General features: G+C 42.7%; 3 protein-coding genes across 3 annotated transcripts in view; 2 read left to right on the forward strand and 1 right to left on the reverse strand.

Moving 5' to 3' along the window:
- Window positions 1-1,836: 1,836 nt before the first annotated feature.
- Window positions 1,837-14,391, forward strand: LOC132464701 (probable polypeptide N-acetylgalactosaminyltransferase 8). Its single transcript, XM_060061225.1, has 11 exons — window positions 1,837-2,065; window positions 7,793-8,120; window positions 8,258-8,424; window positions 8,924-9,110; window positions 9,772-9,969; window positions 12,121-12,217; window positions 12,298-12,483; window positions 12,759-12,896; window positions 13,605-13,697; window positions 13,784-13,954; window positions 14,105-14,391. The coding sequence occupies exons 1-11, from the start codon at window positions 1,903-1,905 to the stop codon at window positions 14,222-14,224; spliced, it is 1,848 nt and encodes a 615-aa protein (XP_059917208.1). The 5' UTR covers window positions 1,837-1,902; the 3' UTR covers window positions 14,225-14,391.
- vwf (von Willebrand factor) overlaps window positions 11,046-25,077 on the forward strand; it is a 113,834-nt gene continuing 99,802 nt past the window's right edge. Inside the window, exon 1 of the mRNA XM_060061220.1 lies at window positions 11,046-11,049. The gene's annotated coding sequence lies outside the window, so the exon portion shown is untranslated. The remainder of the gene's footprint in view (window positions 11,050-25,077) is intronic.
- LOC132464963 (otogelin-like) overlaps window positions 17,677-25,077 on the reverse strand; it is a 55,913-nt gene continuing 48,512 nt past the window's right edge. The window contains exons 77-95 of the mRNA XM_060061597.1: window positions 24,513-24,699; window positions 24,172-24,416; window positions 23,980-24,049; window positions 23,584-23,742; window positions 22,701-22,989; window positions 22,460-22,533; window positions 22,251-22,350; window positions 22,028-22,156; window positions 21,590-21,634; window positions 21,209-21,235; window positions 21,019-21,100; window positions 20,811-20,901; window positions 20,624-20,700; window positions 19,921-20,055; window positions 19,651-19,776; window positions 19,388-19,533; window positions 18,877-19,012; window positions 18,468-18,591; window positions 17,677-18,306 (exon numbers count right to left, since the gene is read on the reverse strand). Of these exons, the coding sequence (XP_059917580.1) occupies window positions 18,269-18,306; window positions 18,468-18,591; window positions 18,877-19,012; window positions 19,388-19,533; window positions 19,651-19,776; window positions 19,921-20,055; window positions 20,624-20,700; window positions 20,811-20,901; window positions 21,019-21,100; window positions 21,209-21,235; window positions 21,590-21,634; window positions 22,028-22,156; window positions 22,251-22,350; window positions 22,460-22,533; window positions 22,701-22,989; window positions 23,584-23,742; window positions 23,980-24,049; window positions 24,172-24,416; window positions 24,513-24,699 (2,280 nt within the window). The 3' untranslated portion in view covers window positions 17,677-18,268. The remainder of the gene's footprint in view (window positions 18,307-18,467; window positions 18,592-18,876; window positions 19,013-19,387; window positions 19,534-19,650; window positions 19,777-19,920; window positions 20,056-20,623; window positions 20,701-20,810; window positions 20,902-21,018; window positions 21,101-21,208; window positions 21,236-21,589; window positions 21,635-22,027; window positions 22,157-22,250; window positions 22,351-22,459; window positions 22,534-22,700; window positions 22,990-23,583; window positions 23,743-23,979; window positions 24,050-24,171; window positions 24,417-24,512; window positions 24,700-25,077) is intronic.

The following is a 25,077-nucleotide window of genomic DNA, read 5'->3' on the forward strand; positions in this document are numbered from 1 at the left end:
CAGACTGTGCAACAAGTTTAGTTGTAGTTATCCTAGCCACAACATGCTAAATACTGACGTAAATTTCTTGGCTCAACCCCATTGTAATACATCATGCAATTTTAAAGAAAAAAAGACTGTCTGAATAGCGACACATGCATTGTATGTAACTACTAATGCGTTTGTGGTTCACCCCCCCCCCCCCTAACGATCTCCAAACTATTTGGATCGTTTGGGGATGGGGATGGAAACGCCATGTATATCTGGAATTGTTTTCCCCGCAGTTGCAAGTTGTAAAAACTCATTTTCAGAGTAAATGATGTGAACTTATTTCATTTTCCAGACCGAGGGTCCGCAGTACTGCGAGCTGAATCAGAACGTGCCCATACTGCGGTTGTGGTTCAACGTCGAGCTTGAGCTGAAGCGGGACTTCCGCCTCAGCAGACGAGCCATGCATGGTCTGCAGAGGCTTCTACGGAGGGACCAGGACCATGGTTGGGGTCAGGACCTCGAAGTCCTCATCTATGTGTACTGGCTGGCGCATGGACTTTCGTATCGGGTTGTATCCAGCGTGTTCAATGTGCCAAGATCCACAGTCCATCGGATCGTCCACCGAGTGGCACACAGCATATGGGTCAACCTGAAGCGAGCCATCTGTTTCCCACACGCAGGAGAGCTTCAGGCAATTGGGAAAGGATTTGCCCAGATTTCAGGGAGCCCAGCCTTCGGCAATGTTGTGGGTGCAATAGATGGCTGCCACATCAGGATCAAACCCCCTCTACTGCACAGAATCGACTATTTGAATTACAAAGGGTTCTTTTCGTTAAATATGCAGGCCATTTGTAATTCTGATGGTCGATTTCTTGATATATTTGTTGGCTACCCGGGGTCAGTTCATGACACAAGAATAATGAAAAACAGCAGTTTTTACACGTCAAAACGGTCCTCCCCCTGGTTACATTCTTCTGGGTGATGGTGGTTATCCCTGTTTAAATACGCCCATCTGCCTAATAACCCCGTACAAAGGGATTTAATTAGACTGCATAGCATGTTTTAACATGTCACATCCCCCTATATAGTAGCTATTACTTTGCAGTCTCTAGTAGGAGAGTTACGACGATGTGTCCTCCTCACCATCATTATGTCGCCAACACCAGGGATCATGGTGGGCCTCATTGAGAGGGGACACATTTTGTAGCGGGATGAAATAACATTGTCATATCATGATGTGTAGCCTATCTTGTGTAACAGTTGCTAGGAAATAGGAAACCTCAATCTTAACCAAGGTTATTAGATTAGATAAAATAATCCTTTATTAATGGCATTCGCAATTCACGCAATTAATTAACTCGGCGACACTTACAGTGGAGTGAAAGCACTTGTTTTGATAGATGCGTGAATAAACTTTGCAAAACCTCGTTGTTAAACTACACTTCTAAATCGATTAATTAAAAAATCCACATGCGTCTATTTAGGTTAAATTGAAGCGTAATCTATCTCCACATTCCCCAAATTCATGCTCGCCCAAGTGGCCAAGGACACGCTTCTTGACGGGGGTTCTTCCATTGGCACCTGTCGGTCGCGCGGAAGACGAGCAGTAAAATGATCCAATAGGAGTAGGCCTACAAGGCTATAAATAAGCTATGTGTATCCGAAGAAAATATGACGTATATATAATCTTTATATATGTGTCATCTAAAGATTAGTCTTTTTATTTTCTTATTGCAGGGGAAAAAGGTCACTCTTGTCAAAATTTAAAAAAAAATATGATCTAGGCCTACACGCATTTCCTCAATTAAAAAAAAACACCCTACTGCAGAAAAGAAAGCGTTGACGTAGCCTTGAGAAACAATGAGACCAGTCCAGCTAGTTGGTTCAGTTGAACACTAAAACTAATTCGCTGAATAAGGGTTTCCATTCGCGATGAAGGTGTTGCTGGTAAAGCGCCTACTCCTGCTATTGGCTGGAATATGTTCAATATATTACATAGTTGCTTTCTGTATTAACCGAGATGATACAATTGAATCATTTGGAGATGCCAGTCCTCCAATGCTTTCTGATTTGGAGCAAAGTGTTAAAGATCTGTGTAAGTGACTCTTTATATCTATATTTGCGATGGTAGCACATTTTATATGGGGTGGCAAAAGAGTGGCAACGTGAAATGATGTAGGCGGCGGCCTACATTGTATTTGTCGATTATATGTTCTAACTACAATATATCAATTTAACTTCAGCACAATAGAGCATAGCGATGAAATAAATGTTGTAGGACAAACATCAGGCGGCAATTCGCCAAGCATCTCTCCTGTTGCTAGGTTACTTTGTTTTCACCATTATGTTTAATGGTTTGATAAGTTAGTTACCATGGAGTTACCTTTAATATAATAATAATAATACATTTAATTTAGAGGCGCCTTTCAAGACACCCAAGGTCACCTTACAGAGCATATAGTCATCATTCAAAACTATGTAAAACAGACTAGGAATAAAAGGAAAACAGAGGTTAAACATGAATAATAATAATAATTAATAACACTCAAAGACGCCTAAAGTGAAGGGGGGACCTCACTAACCACCACCAATATGTAGCACCCACTTGGGTGATGCACGGCAGCCAATCGGTGCCAGAACGCTCACTACACACCAGCTTGAGGTGGAGAGTTAGGGATGAGGTGGAGAGTGAGGGAAAAGAACATTTAAACACTATCGACCATATTTAAACACTGTCGATCACATTTAAACAATATCGACCACATGTAAACACTATCGACCACATTTAAACACTATCGACCATATTTAAACACTATGGACCACATGTAAACCCTATCGACCACATGTAAACACTATCGCCCACATTTAAACACTATCACCCACATTTAAACACTATGGACCACACGTAAACCCTATCGACCACATTTAAACACTATCGCCCACATTTAAACACTATGGACCACATTTAAACACTATGGACCACATGTAAACCCTATCGACCACATGTAAACCCTATCGACCATATATAAACACTATTGACCACATTTAAACATGTAAACCCTATCGACCACATTTAAACCCTATCGACCACATTTAAAAAACTATCGACCACAATTAAACACCATCGACCACATTTAAACATGTAAACCCAATATAGGTAAACCCAACTCAATATAGGCTACCTAGGCCCACTGTTTGGAGTTACCGTTACTATTCCGTTCAGAATTGAATACAGTTCTTGGTTGAGTAAACCCTGGATCAGAAACTGCCTCCGCCTCGTATTTGAGAATTTTACAATAATATAGACCAATAATATATAGTCAATATAATACAACTTTGAACTCAAACAGTGGCAGGTCTTGCCACTGTTTGACAAACAGAGCCCTTGATTTCTGTCTGATGACGCGCGGTATTCACATCACATCCCATCACACACATTACCCGCATCGATTAAGAGACTGGAGAAGCGTTTCACAGATAAACAATTTAACTATGTTTGTCGCCGGGAGGTGACAAACGCCTCCCGGGTGAAAAGCCCTTTATGGCACATGGAGTTCTGAGCGGGTTCGGGTACCCGACGGGTGACCGGCACAATTTGGATGAAACGGGTGAAAAATAATGTTTTGTGTCGGACACGGACGCGGGTCGGACGCCTGAACGGCACGGGTCGGACGCGGGTTTTGCAATTGCGAGCAAGACTTCTCCGGTGCCGAATATGTTATTCAGGACTGGAGGAGTCAACTAAAACCGTCAACAGTGGATGTGCTTTTTTTGCAGAGCAATCTAAAGCACCAGGCCAAGCACCACATTCCCCGGCGTTCCGTGTCTATTTTTCCTTCGGGTGCGGGTCGGGTGTTGATATCCATTTATAGCGGGTTTGGTCGTGAGCTGAATGTAATTCGCGCTACTGTCGAAACAAGGGTCGGATGCGGTTTTAAGTACTGCGGGTGCGGGTTTGCAAAATAAACTGCGGTCAAGCCAGCCGACTCATCAAGATCGGCGGTCAAGCCAGCCGACTCAGTTTTTTGCCGTACCTGTATATACTAGCCATTACGGTAATAGCGTCTCAGAACTAGTTTCCAATAAAAGCATTCGTCGGGTACATACAAAAAGACAGTCAATAAAAGCAAATACTATCAAAGGAAGTGTACGGCCGTTGTGGTATTTACTTTCAAAATAAAAGCCCACCAAACATTCCAATATGAGACATATATATGATTTTGGATACGATTTAAAAGAAAGTGCCCTGTTATTCCAGGCTCATTTCACTGCAGGGCGATAGTTCAAGACCCCACAGGGTCACCCAAGAAGTTTCAGGACATTCTGATGCGTAGTTTCAAAATAAAAGCCCACCAAATATGAGACATATTAAATATGATTTTGGATTCAATTTAAAAGAAAATGCCCTGTTATTTCAGGATCATTTCACTTCAGGGTTATAGTTCAAGACCCCATGGGGTCACACAAGAAGTTTCAGAACATTCTGATGTGGAGTTTCAAAATAAAAGCCAACCAAAGTTTCCAATATGAGACATATTACATATGATTTTGGATTCAATTTAAAAGAATATGCCCTGTTATTTCAGGCTCATTTCACATCAGGGTTATAGTTCAAGACCCCATGGGGACACACAAGAATTTTCAGAACATTCTGATGTGGAGTTTCACAATAAAAGCCAACCAAAGTTTCCAATATGAGACATATTAAATATGATTTTGGATTCAATTTAAAAGACAATGCCCTGTTATTTCAGGATCATTTCACTTCAGGTTTATAGTTCAAGACCCCATGGGGTGACACAAGAAGTTTCAGAACATTCTGATGTGGAGTTTCAAAATAAAAGCCAACCAAATTTTCCAATATGAGACATATTACATATGATTTTGGATTCAATTTAAAAGAATATGCCCTGTTATTTCAGGCTCATTTCACATCAGGGTTATAGTTCAAGACCCCATGGGGACACACAAGAATTTTCAGAACATTCTGATGTGGAGTTTCACAATAAAAGCCAACCAAAGTTTCCAATATGAGACATATTAAATATGATTTTGGATTCAATTTAAAAGAAAATGCCCTGTTATTTCAGGATCATTTCACTTCAGGTTTATAGTTCAAGACCCCATGGGGTCACACAAGAAGTTTCAGAACATTCTGATGTGGAGTTTCAAAATAAAAGCCAACCAAAGTTTCCAATATGAGACATATTACATATGATTTTGGATTCAATTTAAAAGACAATGTCCTGTTATTTCAGGCTCATTTCACATCAGGGTTATATTTCAAGACCCCTTGGGGTCACACAAGAAGTTTCAGAACATTCTGATGTGGAGTTTCAAAGTAAAAGCCAACCAAAGTTTTCAATATGAGACTTATTACACATGAATTTGGATTACATTTAAAATGGAACGCCCTGTTATTCCAGACTCATTCCACATCAGGGTCATAGTTCACAACCCCATGGTGATACCCACGATGTTTCAGGATATTCTGATGTGGAGTTTCAAAATAAAAGCCAAACTCGTAAACTATAACCACGAAGTGAAATGAGCCTGAAATAACAGGGCATTTTCTTTTAAATTGAATCCAAAATCATGTATTATGTCTCATATTGGAAAATTTGGTTGGCTTTTATTTTGAAACTCCACATCAGAATGTTCTGAAACTTCTTGTGTGACCCCATGGGGTCTTGAACTATAACCCTGATGTGAAATGAGCCTGAAATAACAGGGCATTTTCTTTTAAATTGAATCCAAAATCATCTGTATTATGTCTCATATTGAAAACTTTGGTTGGCTTTTATTTTGAAACTCCACATCAGAATGTTCTGAAACTTCTTGTGTGACCCCATGGGGTCTTGAACTATAACCCTGATGTGAAATTAGCCTGAAATAACAGGGCATTTTCTTTTAAATTGAATCCAAAATCATATGTATTATGTCTCATATTGGAAACTTTGGTTGGCTTTTATTTTGAAACTCCACATCAGAATGTTGTGAATCTTCTTGCGTGACCCCATGGGGTCTTGAACTATAACCCTGATGTGAAATGAGCCTGAAATAACAGGGCATTTTCTTTTAAATTGAATCCAAAATCATATGTATTATGTCTCATATTGGAAACTTTGGTTGGCTTTTATTTTGAAACTCCACATCAGAATGTTGTGAATCTTCTTGCGTGACCCCATGGGGTCTTGACCTATAACCCTGAAGTGAAATGAGCCTGAAATAACAGGGCATTTTCTTTTAAATTGAATCCAAAATCATATGTAATATGTCTCATATTGGAAACTTTGGTTGGCTTTTATTTTGAAACTCCACATCAGAATGTTGTGAATCTTCTTGCGTGACCCCATGGGGTCTTGACCTATAACCCTGAAGTGAAATGAGCCTGAAATAACAGGGCATTTTCTTTTAAATTGAATCCAAAATCATATGTAATATGTCTCATATTGGAAACTTTGGTTGGCTTTTATTTTGAAACTCCACATCAGAATATCCTGAAACATCGTGGGTATCACCATGGGGTTGTGAACTATGACCCTGACGAGGAATTAGTCTGGAATAACAGGGCGTTTCATTTTAAATTTAATCCAAATTCATGTGTAATAAGTCTCATATTTCAATTTCTAGTCGGCTTTTAATTTGAAATTACACATCAGAATATCCTGAAACTTCTTGGGTGACACTATGGGGTCGTGACCTATGACCCTGACGTGGAATGAGTCTGGGATAACAGGGCGTTTCATTTTAAATCTCCAATCAACTATTGGTATAAGCTTACTTTTGTCAATTAGTTGGGCTTTTATTTTGAAAGTAAATATCACAACGTCCGTACATTTCCTTTGATAGTATTTGCTTTTAATGACTGTCTTTCGGTATGTACCAGACAAATGCTTTTATTTTGAAACTAGTTCTGACGCGCTGAGGCGCTATTACCGTAATTGCTAGTATATACAGGTACGGCAAAAAACTGGGTCGGCTGGCTTGACCGCCGATCTCGATGAGTCGGCTGGCATGACCGCAGTCAAAATAAGACCCCCGCAGGACTCTAGCACTGGCACACTAGCCGCAGGTCAGAAGAACAAGTCAACAGTTGGCGAATGGTTCAAACACACGAAGCATGTTGTGAAATCTTTCTCCTTCTCACGTTTAGAGACGGTTACGCACGCTCAATATTTAATCCCTAGGACCCTCCCCCTCACAAAAATGTGCCACTAACAGTGGCCATTCCCTATCCTTCTCACAATCATTGGCCCACTCCAGATTCCGGATTCGTTGACGAGACCTTCCCCATTTAACGTGTAAAAAAATTTAAGTAAAAAAGGGCAAATATACTGGTCGCACATGTGGGACCAGATGGAGTCTTGCAACATGCGTCTGGGTCGGAGTTGTTCTTGAATGCCCCCTTCAGGTAACCCTGGATGAGCTATAGGCCCAAGCATCACCTGATCTGAAGATAATGTTCATGTTAGATGTTGCAAGATTGAAGCACTGTGCATGTTTTTGTTTGGACGAAGCCATCAGAAACACCAAGTCTGGTGGCTGTGTGCAGAGCATCTTCCATTGATTTTAATCGTAGCTTTTCCAAGCCCGATGCAAAATGTTATGCAACGTTCATTAGATGCAAGGCTCACTGGTGGAGCTGAGGGGTTAGCAATATTACCCATATTTCACCAACAGCTGACAGCAGAAATGAAATACTGCATGTAAAGGATGTATGTCTATGCTGAATTTTGGAGCCTGAGGCTTCTTTGATTTCTTGCTTTTTTACTCTGTCCAGCTAATCAATAACTCACATACATTTTTTCTTCTCTTACAGACAACTTGATAAAAGCCCTTAATCAAAAACATGAATCCATGCAGAGGCTTCTCGAAGAAGATATAGACAGACATATAAAAATAGAAGAAAAACCAATTGCAGTGGTCAAAGACCAGGACGAAGATAAACCTGGGAAGATTGAACAGCCAGGAAATAAGGGGAAGAAACTTTTCCCAGAGTCTGCCCTGTTCCAGAACTGGGATGGAGAGAATTTTTCAGAAGCCGAACAAAAAGAGGCACAAGCCTTATTTGTGAAATATGGTTACAACGCCTTTCTCAGCGACCGCCTACCCCTTAATCGATCTCTTCCAGACACCAGGGACCCAAGGTTGACCTTTTTTCTCTTCTCAGTGTGTGTGTGTGTGTGTGTGTGTGTGTGTGTGTGTTTGTATTTGTGTGTGTGAGTGCATGTTTTTGAGTGCTAATTTCCAAAATGTATATAAGGTGTTTTTGATTTGAATCTAGATGCTTAATGAAGACCTACCCAAAGGATCTGCCCAGCATTGGAGTAGTTCTTATCTACCTGGATGAGGCCCTGTCAATCCTCAAGAGAGCCATCCAAAGTATTATCGACCGCACTCCGAAGTCCTTGCTGAAAGAAATCATATTGGTGGATGACCACAGCACCAATGGTTTGTCTCTTTTAACAAGATTATTCTAACAGATGATAGACACAGTATAAAACATCACTACTTCAGTGCAAAACTTTCTTTATGGGAATATTTAAAGGGCAGGAAGATCCACCCTCTCACCGCACATGATACATGTGAAACCATCTCCCAGTTCTCACGATCTTTATGGTGCATATTAAAGCATGCAATTTTCCAATTTCACAATCAAGCAGAGAATTCATAGGCATCATGTTCAAATGTATAAAGTCTTAATTTTCTGCCTACAAAGCTTGAGGCATGGATCTGTTACATTCAAACAAGTCACTTTTTATTTTACTACGTATATATTTGACCAATCTTGTCAGTAACTGACTAGCTAGCTGGCTTGCTTTGTGATCCATCGGATGAAAACAATATATGATTCTAATATAGCCCTTGCATCAACTACATTTCTAATTATTAATTCAGCAGTATTATCAATAGCTATTATTTACACAGAGATTACCCCCCTCCCCCCCAGACGACCTGAAGCAGGACTTTGACATGTACATCAAGACCATTGAGGACCAGAATCCAGGCCTCCTCATGACCAGAGTGAGACACAGTGAGCAGCTGGGGCTGACCACGGCTAGGATCTCTGGATGGAAGGCCGCCACGGCTGACGTGGTCGCCATCTTGGATGCTCATATTGAAGTCCATGACCAGTGGTGAGGGGGTACCAAGTTACCATCATATGACAGATATAATTGTGTAGTCAAAATCCGATATCAGATGAGCACCAATCTGGGTGAATGTGGCGTTTCACTCTCCCTCGCTTCCGATTTTTTTGATCCATCATTTTGCTGGATGGGGGATATTTCAGCTTGTAACTGGCTATGATCAGCGAACCCACACTTGGCCAGAACTAGTTAACTGTAAAAAAAAAAAGGGTCTGTAGAGGTCCCAGAATAATCATTTGTGGGGGTTAGAAATATCGTTCTCAGGGAGAAACAGGAACAAAAAGCGGGTCTGTGTCAGAAGTGTTCATGCACACAGCATGCTCAAATGCAAAGCTTTACTAAGCTTCCTGTCATTGTCAAATTCCAAAATAACTATGATATCACCTAAGCACTCAATAAACCAATAAGCGAATACACAGGCATTATTACCAACCAGAATTCTGGTCCCCTTTGTTTCAGGTGAGTCTCATTCAGGGGAGCTCCGCTACTCCCTGGCTCCCCTGTATTCACACCCTGATTATGTTATGAGTATAAACAACCACACAAACTAAAACACATCAGTGGCGAAGGGAATTCAGTCACTTGATCACTTGTGCCAATTACTTGAAATGTTTTTTTATTGGGATCTCAATCTATTTCTGTTTTGTAGGGCTGAACCGTTGCTGACGCAGATTAAAGGGGATCGGAAGCTGATTGTGTCCGAGGTGTTTGACAGAGTCAACTACTATGATCTTGAGGTTGTAGAGTACATCACTGCATCCTATGGGTTTGACTGGGCTTTGTGGTGCACGTACGAGAGCTTCAGGCCTGAGTGGTACAAACGAGATGACCCCTCCTTACCGGGAAAGTAAGTTTCACCTGATAATTGCTTTTCTAGATCTGCATTAAAGATCCCATGGCATGAAAATGTCCCTTTAGGAGGTTTTCTAAGATTAATATGAGTTCCCCTAGCCTGACTATGGTCCCCCAGTAGCTTGAAATGGCGTTAAGTGTAAAACTAACACTAGGTATCCGGCTCTGCCTTTGAAAAAACAAAGCTTGGATGCGCCGATTTGGATTTTCCCGTATCTCGTCATACAGGAAAATGTTACCTCCCCTCTGCTTTGCCCTCCCAGAGAATTTGGCCCGTGAATGAGAAAATGAGCTACCACTGTTGTACAGTTCTTTGTTATTTGGATTACCATTCTGCTGTTGGAGTTAAGGCAGATAACACATCGGGTTCATTGGCGTCTCTAGTGTTTCCACAATGAGACTCGTAGTGGGGTTATCTCAGCCATGGTGGAGAAGGAATTGGGTTAAAAGGAACTTTGGCTTTGACTCCCTGAAGTACATGAACCGTGACATGGAGGAGAAAGGGATTGTTGCCCACGTTTGTCTCCCACAGGAGCCCCGCTGCCCGCTGCCACGAGGCACCGCAGTATCAGCGCTGCCCGCTTCCGAGACAGTGGTGCCTCGGCAGCGGTGCTCCGGCGAGAGACAATCGCGGGCAACATTCCCTTTCTCCTCCATGTCGTGGTTCAGTCTACTTCAGGGAGTCAAAGCCAAAGTTCCTTTTACCCCAATTCCTTCTCCAATTGGGGGGGGGGGGGGGGGGGGGGGGGGCGGCAGACGCCTGTGAGATTCCCTGAAAAATGACGTAATCTGACGTAGCGAACGAATCAAAACGAACGAATCAAACAAACGAATCGTTATAGTGAACTGAATTGAAAGAAAATAATCATTTTGCCCATCCCTAGTTTCGAAAGATCCATCCTGAGAATGATCGTATGAGCGAAGATCCATCGTTGTCGGGAAACTGGGCCCTGTTCAACCAAAAATAAAACAATTCTAATCTAGGATATAAATCTCCCCGTCAACTATAAAAAAGGATGGGTTTATGTTTATTGTAACACAAATACACTATTTCAAAATGTATAACCTTGTCTCTATAAACATCTACCTCGGACATGGCTCCACGCATTCGCCGGCTTCTTTGAAAACAGATGCACATGTCTAGCGTAGAAGTGCATGGGGAAGGGTCGTCAACGAGTTGTTACGACAGAGTTGTAAAATATCTACTACGAAGCTGTGGGGGAGCTGTGTAGAGAAAAGTCTGAGCGCAAACCGAGAAAACGGCGAAGAAATGGCAGATCCATGCATAGTGGGCCTTTAAAGGAGACATATTATGATGTTTTCCCAACAAGTAAACATAGTATTTGAGTTCCAGACAACATGTTTTTGAAGCTGTTTGCTGGAAATAGCTTTTAGGAAAAAAGATATATCGTCTACCACTATTCCCCTCTGTTTCAGTCCCTTCAGAATGCGCTGTTTCTGGTGTCTGTAGCGTCGATGAAAATGATCTGCTGCCCATTGACCAATGAGCTGTCAGACTGAACCACAGCATGGAGGAGAAGGGGTTGTTGCCGTTTGCTGACTCCTGGAGCTCTATATCTATATTATATAATATGACATAATAATAATATTATATACGGGTATTTATATAATCGATCTAATATCACGGCCAAAAGCTATGTGCGCCTCGGATGATATTATGAATAATAAAGACTGTGTCTGATGTCTCTGGTACTTCCACAAGTAAAGACTCGTAGTGGGGGATATCTCGGCCATGGTTGAGAAGAACTTTGGCATTGACTCTCTGAAATCCATGAACCGCGACATGGAGAAGAAAAGGTTGCACTCTGGGAGCTGAGCTGCCGGATTGCAGGAGGGGGCGCCGAAACTGACTTGCTCGTTTGGTAGGTGGAGGCGGGCTGCTTCCAGAAATGCGTATCTCACTCAAAAAATCATGTACAGACTTATTTCAAAGTTTGTATGCGTGTGGGAGCACCATCTACCCACAACAACACCCCAAATCCCAGGAAAAGTGCTGTTTTCATAATATGTCCCCTTTTAAAGCATCCAAAAAGTAGCATGCCATTGGACCTTTAACAACATATCTGCATTAACTAAATCCTAAACAATGACGTATTGAGCCATGTCGTCTGTTTGACCATTTAAGGAGTCCTTCCATAATGGGTATCCTCGTCGCAGATCGGAGGTATCTTGGTGAAATTGGTATAGTATACGGTGGAGAAAATGTTGAGCTCGGGATTCGTGTAAGTATACCACATACGTTACTGGGTTAATTATATTGGGAATGGCTGAATTGTAACAATGCCCTTTAATTATTTCGTAGGTTTGGACATGTGGGGGAAGTATTGAGGTTGTCCCATGCTCCAAGATAGCCCACATTGAGAGGAACCATAAGCCATACATGCCAGACTTCTCACTCACAATGAAAAGGAATGCTTTGAGGGTAGCAGAGGTTTGGATGGATGAGTACAAACACAACGTCAATCTGGCCTGGAATCTGCCCTTTGAGGTACAATTGTTTAACTTAAGATGTCATGCCAATTTACACTGATCATTAAACATAATGTCTAGTGTATTCTAGACATTTTCTTTGTTTCTTTGAAATGGTTTAAAAAATGTTGGGAAAATGTGTGTGCAAATAAAGAAATACAGGTAAGATGTTGAAACTAAACCAGACTTAACAATGATGTCCTATTTGGCTTCATTGTTTAAGGTTAAGACAGAAACTCATTATTTGGCTTAACTGATGAAGGCTTCTGATCAACAAACACTTCTGTTCTGCAGGATCACGATATTGACTTTGGGGATGTGTCTGAGAGAAAAGAACTAAGAAAAAGGCTGAATTGTAAACCTTTCAAGTGGTACCTTGACAACGTGTATCCACTGCTGGATACCAGGGACGATATCCTGGCCTATGGAGGAGTGAGTTGTCTTAACTATATGAGGGACAGGGTGGAACATGTGGAGATTTTTAGAGCCATAGAGTTATTCTGAATCATCTCTGATGGAAGAAGCATTGTGATGAAATATCAGAAGGTATTTCATCTGTATAGTACCGTTTTTTTATTTGTATTTTTGGCAAGGTAAATACTTACAGGGGACCTATTATGCTTTTTCGACTTTTATGACCTACAAACGTTGTTATATTGATTGATAGTCATGTTTAACCATACTAAAGTGTCAAATAATGACGTACATGCATTTCGACGTATTCCCTGCTGACAGTCTGGGGTGGCTGTGCAGAGCGCTAAACACTCGGGATAACGTTTGCGATTCATCTACGTAGATGTACTCCTGCCGCGCCCCCATATGCCTGGTCAAACTGCCCGCGCGCGCGCTTCAAGGAAGGTAACCAATCACAACAGAGTTGGGTTGGCAGGAGGGGGGCGAGGGGGCAGAGAAGGACGAAACCGAGCGTTGACAGAGAATGCTGAAAGCGCCCAGATGAGAGGAAGAGTTTCCCGAAAATCAACATTGTTTTTTGTGTATGGTTAAACATGACTATCAATCATTATAATAACGTTTATAGGTCATAAAAGTTGAAAAAGCATAATAGGTCCCCTTTAAGCCTACTGAACATTTTAGTATAGTGCTTTTGAATCAAGTTAAACATATTTCTCCCATATTCAGCTGAAGAACCTCGATGCCAACATGTGTGTAGACCAAGGTCCAGTTCCAGGCCACACACCGATTGCATATCCCTGCCACTACTCTATGTCTCAAGTAAGCCATAGGTTGTACTATTAATATGTTGGATGAAGTATCTGATAAAACTGAATGTTGTTTTCTTTTGTTTTTTTTCTCATCAGCACACATATTTCCAAGAGACTGGTGAGCTTTACTTTGGTGGGATCAAGTCCCATAAGTACAATGTTAATCACTGTTTGACGGACGATGGCAACGAAGACAACGAGCCTGGCCTCAACAACTGCCACAAATCTCTTCAGAAAATAAATGGAATTGACTGGGACTTCACCCAGGTACATCTACTGTATTGTGTTGTGGGTGATTGATTGTGAACAATGTCGTGTGCGAATGCAGCAGAGAAGGATTTGAATCACGTTGGATGAATTGTGCAATAATGACACACAGTGTTCCCTGATGTATGCCTGTGTTTCTCTCCTTTTCAGGGTAAAGAATTGAAGAACAAACAGACCGGTAGATGTCTGGAAATTATAAAGAGCAAACTTTTGGTACAAGAATGTACAGGCCAAAGATGGGAAATCCAAAATGTTATCAAACCTTTCTAAAAAATCTTGAGTGTGTATAACTGTATTATAAGGATCTATTCTATAATATAGGAAATTGCACACATTTCACAGATCTGACTGAATTTGAACATGCCAAAGGAAATAAAACGATCTCAAATGTAAGAATGTCAGTCGTGTTTTTTTTATTCAAATAAACAGACATTCATTGTAAGTGATTCATTTTTGAAAATGAACATTTTGCTTCATTAATCAGGCCATAAATATGTCTATAATCCTAAAGGTCCAGTGTGAAGATTTATTAGCGGTGACGTTACAGTTGGTAACCTCTGATTGCCCCACCCCTCCCTTTCCAACGACTACGGCGCCCTGCACTTGCCTGTATTGTGTAAGGTGCCAGTAAAGCACCATTAATTATTCGACTTTGTTTAAGAATGCTTGATTCTGATGGGCTGGGAGGAGGGCATTATCCCGGCAGGTGGCCCGGTGACTTGCCGGTTGTACTTGCTGCTGACTGAGCACCGTCTATATCTATACATTCTGACACAGACCCGCTGTTGGTATGTCCCTGAAAACACCCACATATGATGATTATTCCGTGATGATAGGATACTGGTTTACTTGTAGTATTTTTCTACAGCGGCCATGTCCACAATATGTTGATTCGATACCTCGACAGACCCATTATATTTAACTAGTGCTGGCCAAGTGTGTGTTTGCTGTATTCGCTATTACAAGCTTACAGATTCCCACTCCAGCAACATGATGGATCAAAAAATTACGAAACACTGGAGAGGGAAGCGCCCGTTTCACCCAGATTTATGCTAATCTGCTATCGGACTTTACAGTATTAATCGGATTAGTGAGACTACACAAGTATAAATGGCATATGCTGGTAAACTCGGTACCCCCTCACCACAGGTCATGGACTTCAATGTGAGCATCCAAGATGGCGACCACGTCAGCCGTGGCGGCCTTCCATCCAGAGATCCTAGCCGTGGTCAGCCCCAGCTGCTCACTGTGTCTCACTCTGGTCATGAGGAGGCCTGGATTCTGGTCCTCAATGGTCTTGATGTACACGTCAAAGTCCTGCTTCAGGTCGTCTGTGGGGGGAGGGGGGTAATCTAGCTATTGATAATACTAATGATTTAATAATATAATATGTAGTTGATGTAACGGCTACATAAGTATCATATATTGTTGGGTTGTGGTCCATTCAATGGACCGATGGCTCCGGTCGAGCTGTGGAGTAATAACATTGTGACTGAGGGGAAGAGTGATCTAAATTTGCTATGTCTGATTCCAGACTCTGCACTTCAACAGCGTTTTGAAAACACGCGTTTTGCCCATCAAGCCACTGTCGACTCCAAGAAGGACATTGATTCATCCGCCTCCTCTGTTCTGGACTGCATCAAATCCAACATTAACATTCTGACCACCCTAATACAGATTACTACATTCCCTAATCAGAAGCCATAGATGAACAGAGAAGTCAGACTCTTGCTGAAGGCGATGAACATCTTCTTCAGATCCGGTGATGCTCGGGCCTATAGCTCATCCAGCGTGAGCCCTCAAAAAGGCCAAGCAAAGATACAAGCTAAGGATTGAGGAGCCCTTCAAGAATAACTCTGACCCCCGACGCATGTGGCAAGGCTTCCAGGCCACCACCGACTACAAAGCTGCTCACACCATCCCCCCATCCAGCGACGCCTCCCTACCTGAGCTTAATCACTTCTATGGACGGTTTGACAGGGACAACAAGGAGGTGGCCATCAAGGCGGATTTCCCTGTACACCACCAGCCCCTCTCACTCTGCCCCGCCAACGTGTTTGCAGACTGAGCCGACTGAGGCCTGTACTGACATATTCAACCTCTAACCAGCACAAGTAGGTATCCCCACGTGCTTTAAACTCACCTGCATAATGCTTGTTACGGCAGTAGGGGCAATGTGCCACATGGGTGTTGTACCCTCCTGGTTTTCTTTCGCTCCCTCTCCTGTTTACTCTTTTATTCAATAGGTCCTGAAATCTTGATTGGAGTATCCTTATCTTTTACTATTTGCAAGTCAGTCATGCAGAATTAGCCATTGTTTAGAGACACTAGCTAGTTTGGTCGCTGCCACCCGTGTTATCGTTTTGGCAAAATATTTTAGATAAGCCAGGTAGGCCTTTTGGTTTTTTATTTTTGAGACATAGAAGAGAGCCAGGCCATGTTTTTTTGGTTGTCGTGTTATTGTCTCCCAATTTCCGCCATGGAGACGTAATAATGTCGGTGCCAAAGCACTACTGCAGCAAGCCTTGATGACCTCCAGCCGGTTGCACCCACCGCCTTCCGATAAGGAGCACAGATAAGGCCATAGACACGGCACTAGACACTCCGTCCTTGCCCACATTGATAACACCTGATGTGAGAAGGCTGTTCATCGACTTTGGTTCAGCATTCAACAAAATCATCCCGTCCAACCTGATCACCAAAACTCAGTGACCTTGGCATCAACACCTCCCTCTGCAACTGGATACTGGACTTCCTAACCAACTGACCGCAGTCTGTTAGGTTAGGTAACCACAGCTCCTCAACCCTCACCCTGGAAACCAGCATTCAACAGGGCTATGTGCTGAGCATAGCCCAAAATGTAGGCCTATCTGCCTAAGCCCACGTTTAAATCATTTTGATGTTGAATGTTGATGGCGCAGTGGTTGAAATAAACAGATTGATTTCATATAAATCATAAAACTCCCTGTGTTATTGGGTGTGCGTGTTTACGAGGTGCTTGCGGGCTTCTTGATTGACCGATTTTCGATGTTATTATACGAATATTGAATAGTATTTTTGCCAGAAATGCACATCCCCAATTAATACCAGTATAATTTTGATTTTTCACAGTTAAAGTTTTTTTGTTGCGTTTAAGATATTGGGCCCTATCTTGCATCCGGCGCAATTGACTTATCACTGGCGCATGTGTCGTTGCTAGTTTTCAACTGGCGCAGAGCGTTCTTTCCGTATGAAACATAATCTTAAGACACGTTGATGCTACAGAGATGAGCCGAGTAGAGCGGGTCTTGTAAACCGGAAGGTGGCTAGTTCGATCTAATCCTAACTGCTCTCGCCAAGCTGCCTTGCATGGTTGACTCTGCTGTGGGCGTGTGAATGTGTGTACCTGATAAATGTAAAAGTAAATGTGACAGCTGTGATGTTGTCTATATACGCCATGAGGTGGAACTTTAACATGTTGTGGGAGTGATTGTGGTGTAGTGGTGTCTAGACGACTACACTGCTGCTTAGGGATTCCATTCACACACACTCACTGACTAACAAAAACACAACCACCTGCCTAATGTTTTTGTCCGTCAATTTGTATATGGCGCATTGTCGATATTTTGTGCTTAATACCCTTGCCTAGATGGACAAACTTTCACCTTTGCTTTTTGTCATTGCAAAATGTACTACGTTTGAGTTGTTAGGATAAGGTGAAGTGACAAAATGGACTTGACCTGCAAGCTGTTTATTGGATAAACGCATTTCCCAATCCCAAGAACAGTGCACAGTACACACAATTGTGGAACAAACAAAATATTGCTTTATTTTACTTAATCACGGCACTCTTTAGGAAAAAGTACACCAAAGAGAAGCCATCAATTACCAGAGGAAAACATTTAAATGCAGAACAAACAAACACTTTTGGCTGAATAAATTATCTTAGAAAATACAAAGATTGTTTAAATAACGATATCACTGTGACAAACGATACACATTGAAAATACTTGTGCAGAGTACTTGTGTGCTTACACACTGTATGTGCTGCTGCTCTTTCTAGAAGCAAGCCATATCTTGACATTCGTAACATTGTTTACCATTTTTATCCACTTTTTCTCTTTTTTGCGAATTCCGTATAAAACATAATCTTAAGACACGTTGATGCTACAGAGATGAGCCGAGGGGCGCCAGCTGGCTGAAATCAGCCGTTGTTTGTTTCAAATCATCCCTGATCCACAGCTCCCCACTAGAGTGCTGCCCTTACTCCAAGTATCACTCTCAATGTTAATGTTACCTAGAAACAGAGGATCTTAACGATAATAAATAAAAATATCACATGGTCGTCTCTTCCCATTCCAGCTCTACGTCACCTACAGAAACAAGAACAAAAGGTTAAACATCCGAAACAATGCCCTGCTTTTTGCATGACCAGGTGTGTGACAGCTGAAGCACATTGTTTGTGTGCTGGAGAATGAACCGTTAATGTTATGCTGTTCGATGAACACATCTCGGCCACCGTTTCAGTATTTACCTTCCATGGCCTCCAGAGAATCCATTTTCTCCAGAGCGGAGTAGTTTACAAACCAGATCGACTGGCTGTTGCCTTTACTGTCAAGCAGAGATAATGTGCTTTGGTGCAGGAACATGTACTGGGCCTGGCACACACAATTAAAAAAATATTCTTCAGAGTCAAATAGCTGCCATACCGTGAATCTCCATGTCGCCTTGCTAGCCCTCAGAGGCACACATTTTACAGATCAGTAAATATCTCTGTATATGTACAATTTGCAGACTTTAGGCTGAATACTCTGAAACACTGAGCAGCCAGAACGACATATCACAGGCAACAAGTTAGGACCCACGGCGGATAGACAGCATTTTTTCAAACGCGGAAATATGCAAACCCTAAATCCCTGGAAAGAAGAGCTCTGTGAACGCACCAGGTTTTGCACCATACACATCCTCTCGCTGCGCAGTTCAGCCACCAGACCGTAAACGTCCACAAAATCGTGGTCACTGATATGCTGAATGAGGTGGTCAAGGGCAATAAACACTCCGGTCCGGCCTACACCGGCACTAGAGACATGGGAAAGAAACAAGCGACCGTGTATCAATTAATGTACAAAATATGATACAAATGGAGTTTGAAGCTGTTGCGTCTTGTAGATCCAGCTCTATATTTGCCACCCTATTCATATTATGTGTATCCCAAATTGTGAATACTGTTTTACGACGATGAACTGATGTGCCATAAGACATTTCCTCTGCAGGTGTGCTGCATAATATTCATGCCTTCTTAAGATAAAGGAAGACTTCTTCTTTAATTTGTCATGCCTTTTCTTAAAGAAGAAACTGTGATACGTGTGTTGTGTTCTGCAGACGTAAAGGTTTCCCGCTCTTGCCTGCGTGCCTTTTAACGGGACCATTGTATGATCATGATTCCTACTGTACCTGCAGTGCACCACTATGGTGGTGTTTTCGTGTCTGTTGGCCCGGACAGCTTTGACAAACTGGATGAGCGTGCTGCTGGACTCGGGCACCCCGTGCTCAGGCCAGGTGGTGAAGTTGAAGTGGTGGACCACCATGTAGTCCCCGTGCTGAAAAAAAAGAGAGTTTATGGGAGAAGGAGCAGTCGTATTGTCACCATGCAATGCTGGAGTGATAGCTCCAAAGTCCTATCTGCTAATGTGAGCCATGAGGAATGATGCCTTTACTCTTTCAACTTTGATGGCCCTCACAGTCCAGTCCGAGGAGACAGTCTCCGCCAGTTTGGTAATGATTATATCCCCAAATACCGTCAGCGGCTTGTTGTCCTCTGGCCAGTATTGATGACACCGGATCTTAAAAACACACACACACATTAAATCATAGTGGCAAATCTGAGCTCTGTGTAGCTTTGCAATGGTGTCATATCTGCTGTGAGATTAAACAATCACATATAGAGCACTATTTCAAGGCTTATATGTGCGTATCCTGAGACATACCCTGCCTTTCTCGTAACACTGTGTGAGCATGGCGATGGTGCGGGTTCCAGTCTCCCAGACCATCCTCCAGAAGTCTGCCACAGTGCCCGGTAGCGGTCCCTGGGTGGCAATGAACTCATTGGGACACAGATAGCCCTAGTGGGGACATGGATGCATTGATAGTTTATTTTCAAATTCCCATTTTCATTTGATTGGTGCTTTATCGGGCTGCCAAAGGAGCATTGAGGCGTAAGGGCAGCACACTCCTCTGCGATGAGTAAAAAAGTGATTACAAATGTAAAGGTGAAATAACAGTCAGTATAATTTAGAATTAAGTAATTTAAAAACAATCTGAATCATGCTTAATGTTGGGGTTGAAGGCTGAAGGATGAAGGAGGGAGTACGAAACAGAGAGTTTAGAAAGGGGTGAGAAACAGCAAGGAGAGTAGAACATGTTTGTTCACTAAAAATAAAAAATAAAACAAATTTCACATTGCATCTCAGCAAATTCGATTATTGCTGCTTTGTTTATTTTGTTCTGTGTACTTTATATACTTGGGTACTTCGTAACCCCTCCTTCATCCTTCAGCCTTCAACCCCAACATTAAGCATGATTCAGAAAAGGTTTAGGAACCCCTAACTACAGTAATAGATGTGCATGTTATAAAACTAACTATTGAGAAAGCAATTGGTTAAAATTCAGGTTACAATAGCTGGCACTTACTGAGATAAAGCTAGCATTGATGTAATCAGAGCCGGGTATTCCTGGCTCGGACAACAGCTTCACTCTGTTGTTGTTATCTAGACAAAAAGAGAAATATTTTTTTCATTTTTTTTAAAAAATTATTATTAATATCTTTTTTTTTCTCAAGTTTTACAAGTGGAGTGTCTCTTGTCAACACTGAACCTACACGGTTTGATGTTGGTGAAGCGGTTCTTGGATCTGTTCCATGGTAGGTCTGCGTCTGAGGTGCCTAGATCCTGCAGCAGCTTGGGTAGCTCCTGGAGAAGGAAATGCTCACAGAGCCATCGTCATCATCAGGGTCGGGCAACACCTTGGTGCATTGGGAAATGGCAAACAAATAAAGTAAAAGATAATGATTGGTTACAACTACTTACAGCAAACTCTTCTTGGAACTTAGTGTTGTCATTGGCACAGAGATCGGCCACATGCTGCAAAAACGACTTCTTGTTGACAGGCCTGTGAAGGATTAGAATCAAATGTAAGATAAACACAAAAATAGAAAGAAAAAACTTGCAAGATGTAGGACCGATTAGAAGAGCAGCTTTTGGAGTCATGACGACTTACTTGAGTGACTTTCTGTAGCTGAGAAGTCTGCACAAAAATAATAATACACAGCAGAAACAATGGAGTTATTACCATGACTATAGAGACAACCGAGTGAAACCTGAAGGATTCGACTTATAATTGACTACATTACTTTTCTTATCCATGATCTCATGGGCTTGTGTTAAATATTACATAGTATATATATATCTGGTCACAAACAGTGCAAGCAGTGTGCAATCTACATATGAACACTGCATCAAAAACCACAACACAACCTGAAAATATCAGAGGAGTGACCTGTGCTCCGATTGGCTACATCGATTAGTTCAAAGCATGCAAATATTTAGACATGCAACAGAGATCATGCTGGCGAAACGACACGCACACACCACAACTTACTGGATGACATATATCTCTTTCCGTCTGAAGAAGAACGATGAATACCTGCATTAAGGGAGGGTAGAGTGAGAGAAAGGGAGAGCGCATGGAGTCGCTATACAGTGCTGTTGGACGTGTGTGTGTGTGTGCGTGTGTGTGCGCGCGTGTGTGTGTGTGTGTGTGTGCTGTGTGCTTCTGTATGAGTAATAGGTGTAACACCCCATCCTTAACATACAAACCAAACTTTAAAGAGACACATTCATTAATACATTAGTCCATAGTCGCTTGCCTTGGTCAAGTGGCTATCGACCAATGTGATCATGTATCTTTAATATTTGTAACACCCCATCCTGAATAAGCACACCAGACTTGAACAGAGAAGCCTAAATGAACCTTCTGAGTCCTTCGAACTCTGATATGCTAACGTAAGCGTAACACTGCGTTTCACCCCAGACGAACCGGTTCACTTTATCCTCCTTCAGCTCCATGTCGGCCACAGCGATCAGCTGGTCCAGTTTGCACTTGGTCTCGATGATCTCCGCCTGCCTCGGGGAATAGGTGGCGCCCTCATTTTTGCGCTGGTGGATTCTATTGGATGGGGAACAGTGTCAATCAAGTGTCAATCCATCTTGTGATGTTGCGATCGTGGTGGAAAGTGAGAGGCGGGTCTGGTTGGTCTTACCTGACCGAGGCACAGATGATGGTGATAAGGAACACGGCCAGGAAGACGGACAGCAGGACTCCCAGAATGATCTGCTCGTCTCGGGTTAACATCCCATCCACTACATTGGAAGGAGAGAAGCACATCACTTGAATCCAATGCTCCCCTGTGCTTGGTTTAGTGATGCTGCCACCTTGTGGTTCTGCTGAACAGGGTTTGAGCGTGTTTACCTGTAGTTTTGACATCGTCCGAATACTCAGAGTCTGTGTATTGGCCTTTAATATTAGTAGCCCGAAATTTAAACCTGGCAACACGGAGAAGAAAAAGAACAATCAGGGGGAACGTACATAACATTAATCATGTTATTGAACTCATGTTTTGGCGCTTGTGTCGCATGTCATGTTTATCTTGTGTGTGTGTGTGCGTGTGTTTGTGCGTGCATGTGTTAAAACTTGCAGAAGCTACACATACACATAACCAGTATTTGGTTTTAGACGTCCGTTGCATAGAGTTTCCTCTTCCTCTCCACAACTGTCATCTTCTCCAATGACGTATGTGTCATCCCCAAAGTCGACGCCCCTCCCCAGCAGGCCGCCGTGGAGAGCGACGCCCAGACCGTTCCCGTCGTGGGGCTGTGTGCCGCGGTGCACGCCCCTCTCCCGCTCACAGGAAGGGGTGGGGAACCCCGCGTCTGTCAGGTAGGGGGCAGGTTGTTCGAAAAATGCAGTCTTCCAATTGGTCGGATTTTCGCCTAACTTCACTGTGATGGGAACAGAGGTAAATTAGCAAATTAGCCATGGACAAGAATATCACATTTACATACCTACTGGAGATGCCCAATAAAGCAGTTGCCATTTTAGCTGTCCATATTTAAAATGTATATTAAAATGTTGATTGCCAATCAAGTGGCCGAAAGAACGCTGCACTCTGCACACATTTGCAAAAATTAAACTGACGCTCAACTTTTGTCCTTGCTTCCCACAATTATGGTAGGCCAAAAGGGTCAAAACTGCACCCCATTGTAGACGTAAAATCTGCGTATCAATGTGAACAAAACGTTATCGTCGTCTGCATTCATGTTATTAGGTCAATGACTATTTGCCTATTGGTAGACAGCCACACTGTCTAAGTCCTGTCAGATTGATTTTTACCGTTTTTTGTGGTGAAGACAACAAAGTCCATGGTCCCACGCCTCTTCACAACATCATTAAACAATGTCCTTTGTTAATTGGATTGAGAGACCCCTGGCAGTAGATATGACATATTATATGTATAATAATTTACTTATTTTAATTTAATAAACATTATGTATCAGTGTGGAAAATGCCCAGGTGTGTTTGCAGGGGAGTCTTACCCCCGGACTCAGCCACGATGACCTGGATGTGTCGGATTGGCCCGTTGTCGTCGCTGTAAAAACAAGCAGGCTTGTGGATGGTAATGGTCCTGGGGGTAACCACGGCGACCTCTCCTCGGATAATCACCACCTGGGGTTTCTGGGTTGGCTTGGCTGGGGCTGAAACAGGCGTATGATTGAGGGACAGCAGGTACAGTAGTGGACATACTGAAATAAATAGACGCAGATGGATGCACCTGCACAACGCTTTTTGTCATTGCCAGATCAAACATTAAAATGCTTTTATTTATGTTATTACTACATTCTTTATGTTAGGTATACATTTGTACATTTTTGTTTATGACGGAAGTGTAGGATTGGACTCTCTCTGAGAATGATTTATGAGGAGCAGTTTACCAGTCATTCCTGTTGTTATGTTGACCTCTTGGCTGAAGGGGCTTTTCCCTGCTCCATTTACTGCTGCAATCTAGAAGCATCAATCACGAGTGGTTGTTAAGAGTGAAAAGACATCCACAACAAACCTGAGACACTCTGCACGCTTCCGCCTATGGCAGCCAAACAGTGACCCCCTCAGTGCTCGCCCCTCACCCGTATGCTGTAGTTATATCCTCCCTTCAGTCCATCGATGACGACCGTCACCGTGAAATTGGGGTTCCGGATGACGTTGAGGCCGCTGATGTTCATCACCAGCGGACTCTGCGGGTGGCCTTTTCTTGATACCTCCACCTGGTAGGCACTGATGTTCCCGTTGGGTTCTCGCGGAGGGGTGAAGGTCAAGTACACTCGGGTCACCCCTTCGGCCGGGGTGAGGTGTTTGGGCGGGTCTTTGGGCTCTGTGTGGGGGGGAGAGAGGAGGAATGAGGAGAAGATGCGTGAGGGAGATGGCTGGTTGTTGAGTCGATTTTTTCCAATCTACCAGGAGTCCTCACCTTCTTCCTGGGTCCTGACCAGTGCTGGCTCACTGGTCTTGCCGTCACTGGCGGCACGCTCCAGGTGTCCGGTGAAGGCGGTGACGGTGACGGAGTAGAGGGTGAAGGCCGTCAGGTTGGTGACCACCACTCTCTGCAGCTCACCGGGCGCACGCACCACCGACACGTTGCGGGCGGCAGCCTCCAACTGATGATGAACAGAAGCTCCATTTCAATTCTTCAAGCCATTCTTCTTCCTCTCAATTAATTCTCATCCGTTAGAATTAGAGAGTATGTGTTTATTATATTTCATAATATATAATTCTCTATATTTTATTAAGCATTCTTATTAGATTTCCTCTTTTCATTCAATAGTATCTAGCCTGGGAACCAGATTAATCTGCATCCGTTTTATTTGCTTTGGCATACAGTATGTTTCTGCCCCCCATCTTGTTCAGACAGAACCGGGTAGGTAGGCAACCACAACCGTTTATCTAACATGGGGCGGGTTTGTTACGATGACTGTACAGAGGATGGAAGCCCTTTAGACATTTTCATAATCAACCAAGAAGGCTGGCAGTTCTGA

The sequence above is a fragment of the Gadus macrocephalus genome, chromosome 9 (genome assembly GCF_031168955.1).
Source record: "Gadus macrocephalus chromosome 9, ASM3116895v1".
Classification (NCBI taxonomy): Eukaryota; Metazoa; Chordata; class Actinopteri; order Gadiformes; family Gadidae; genus Gadus; species Gadus macrocephalus.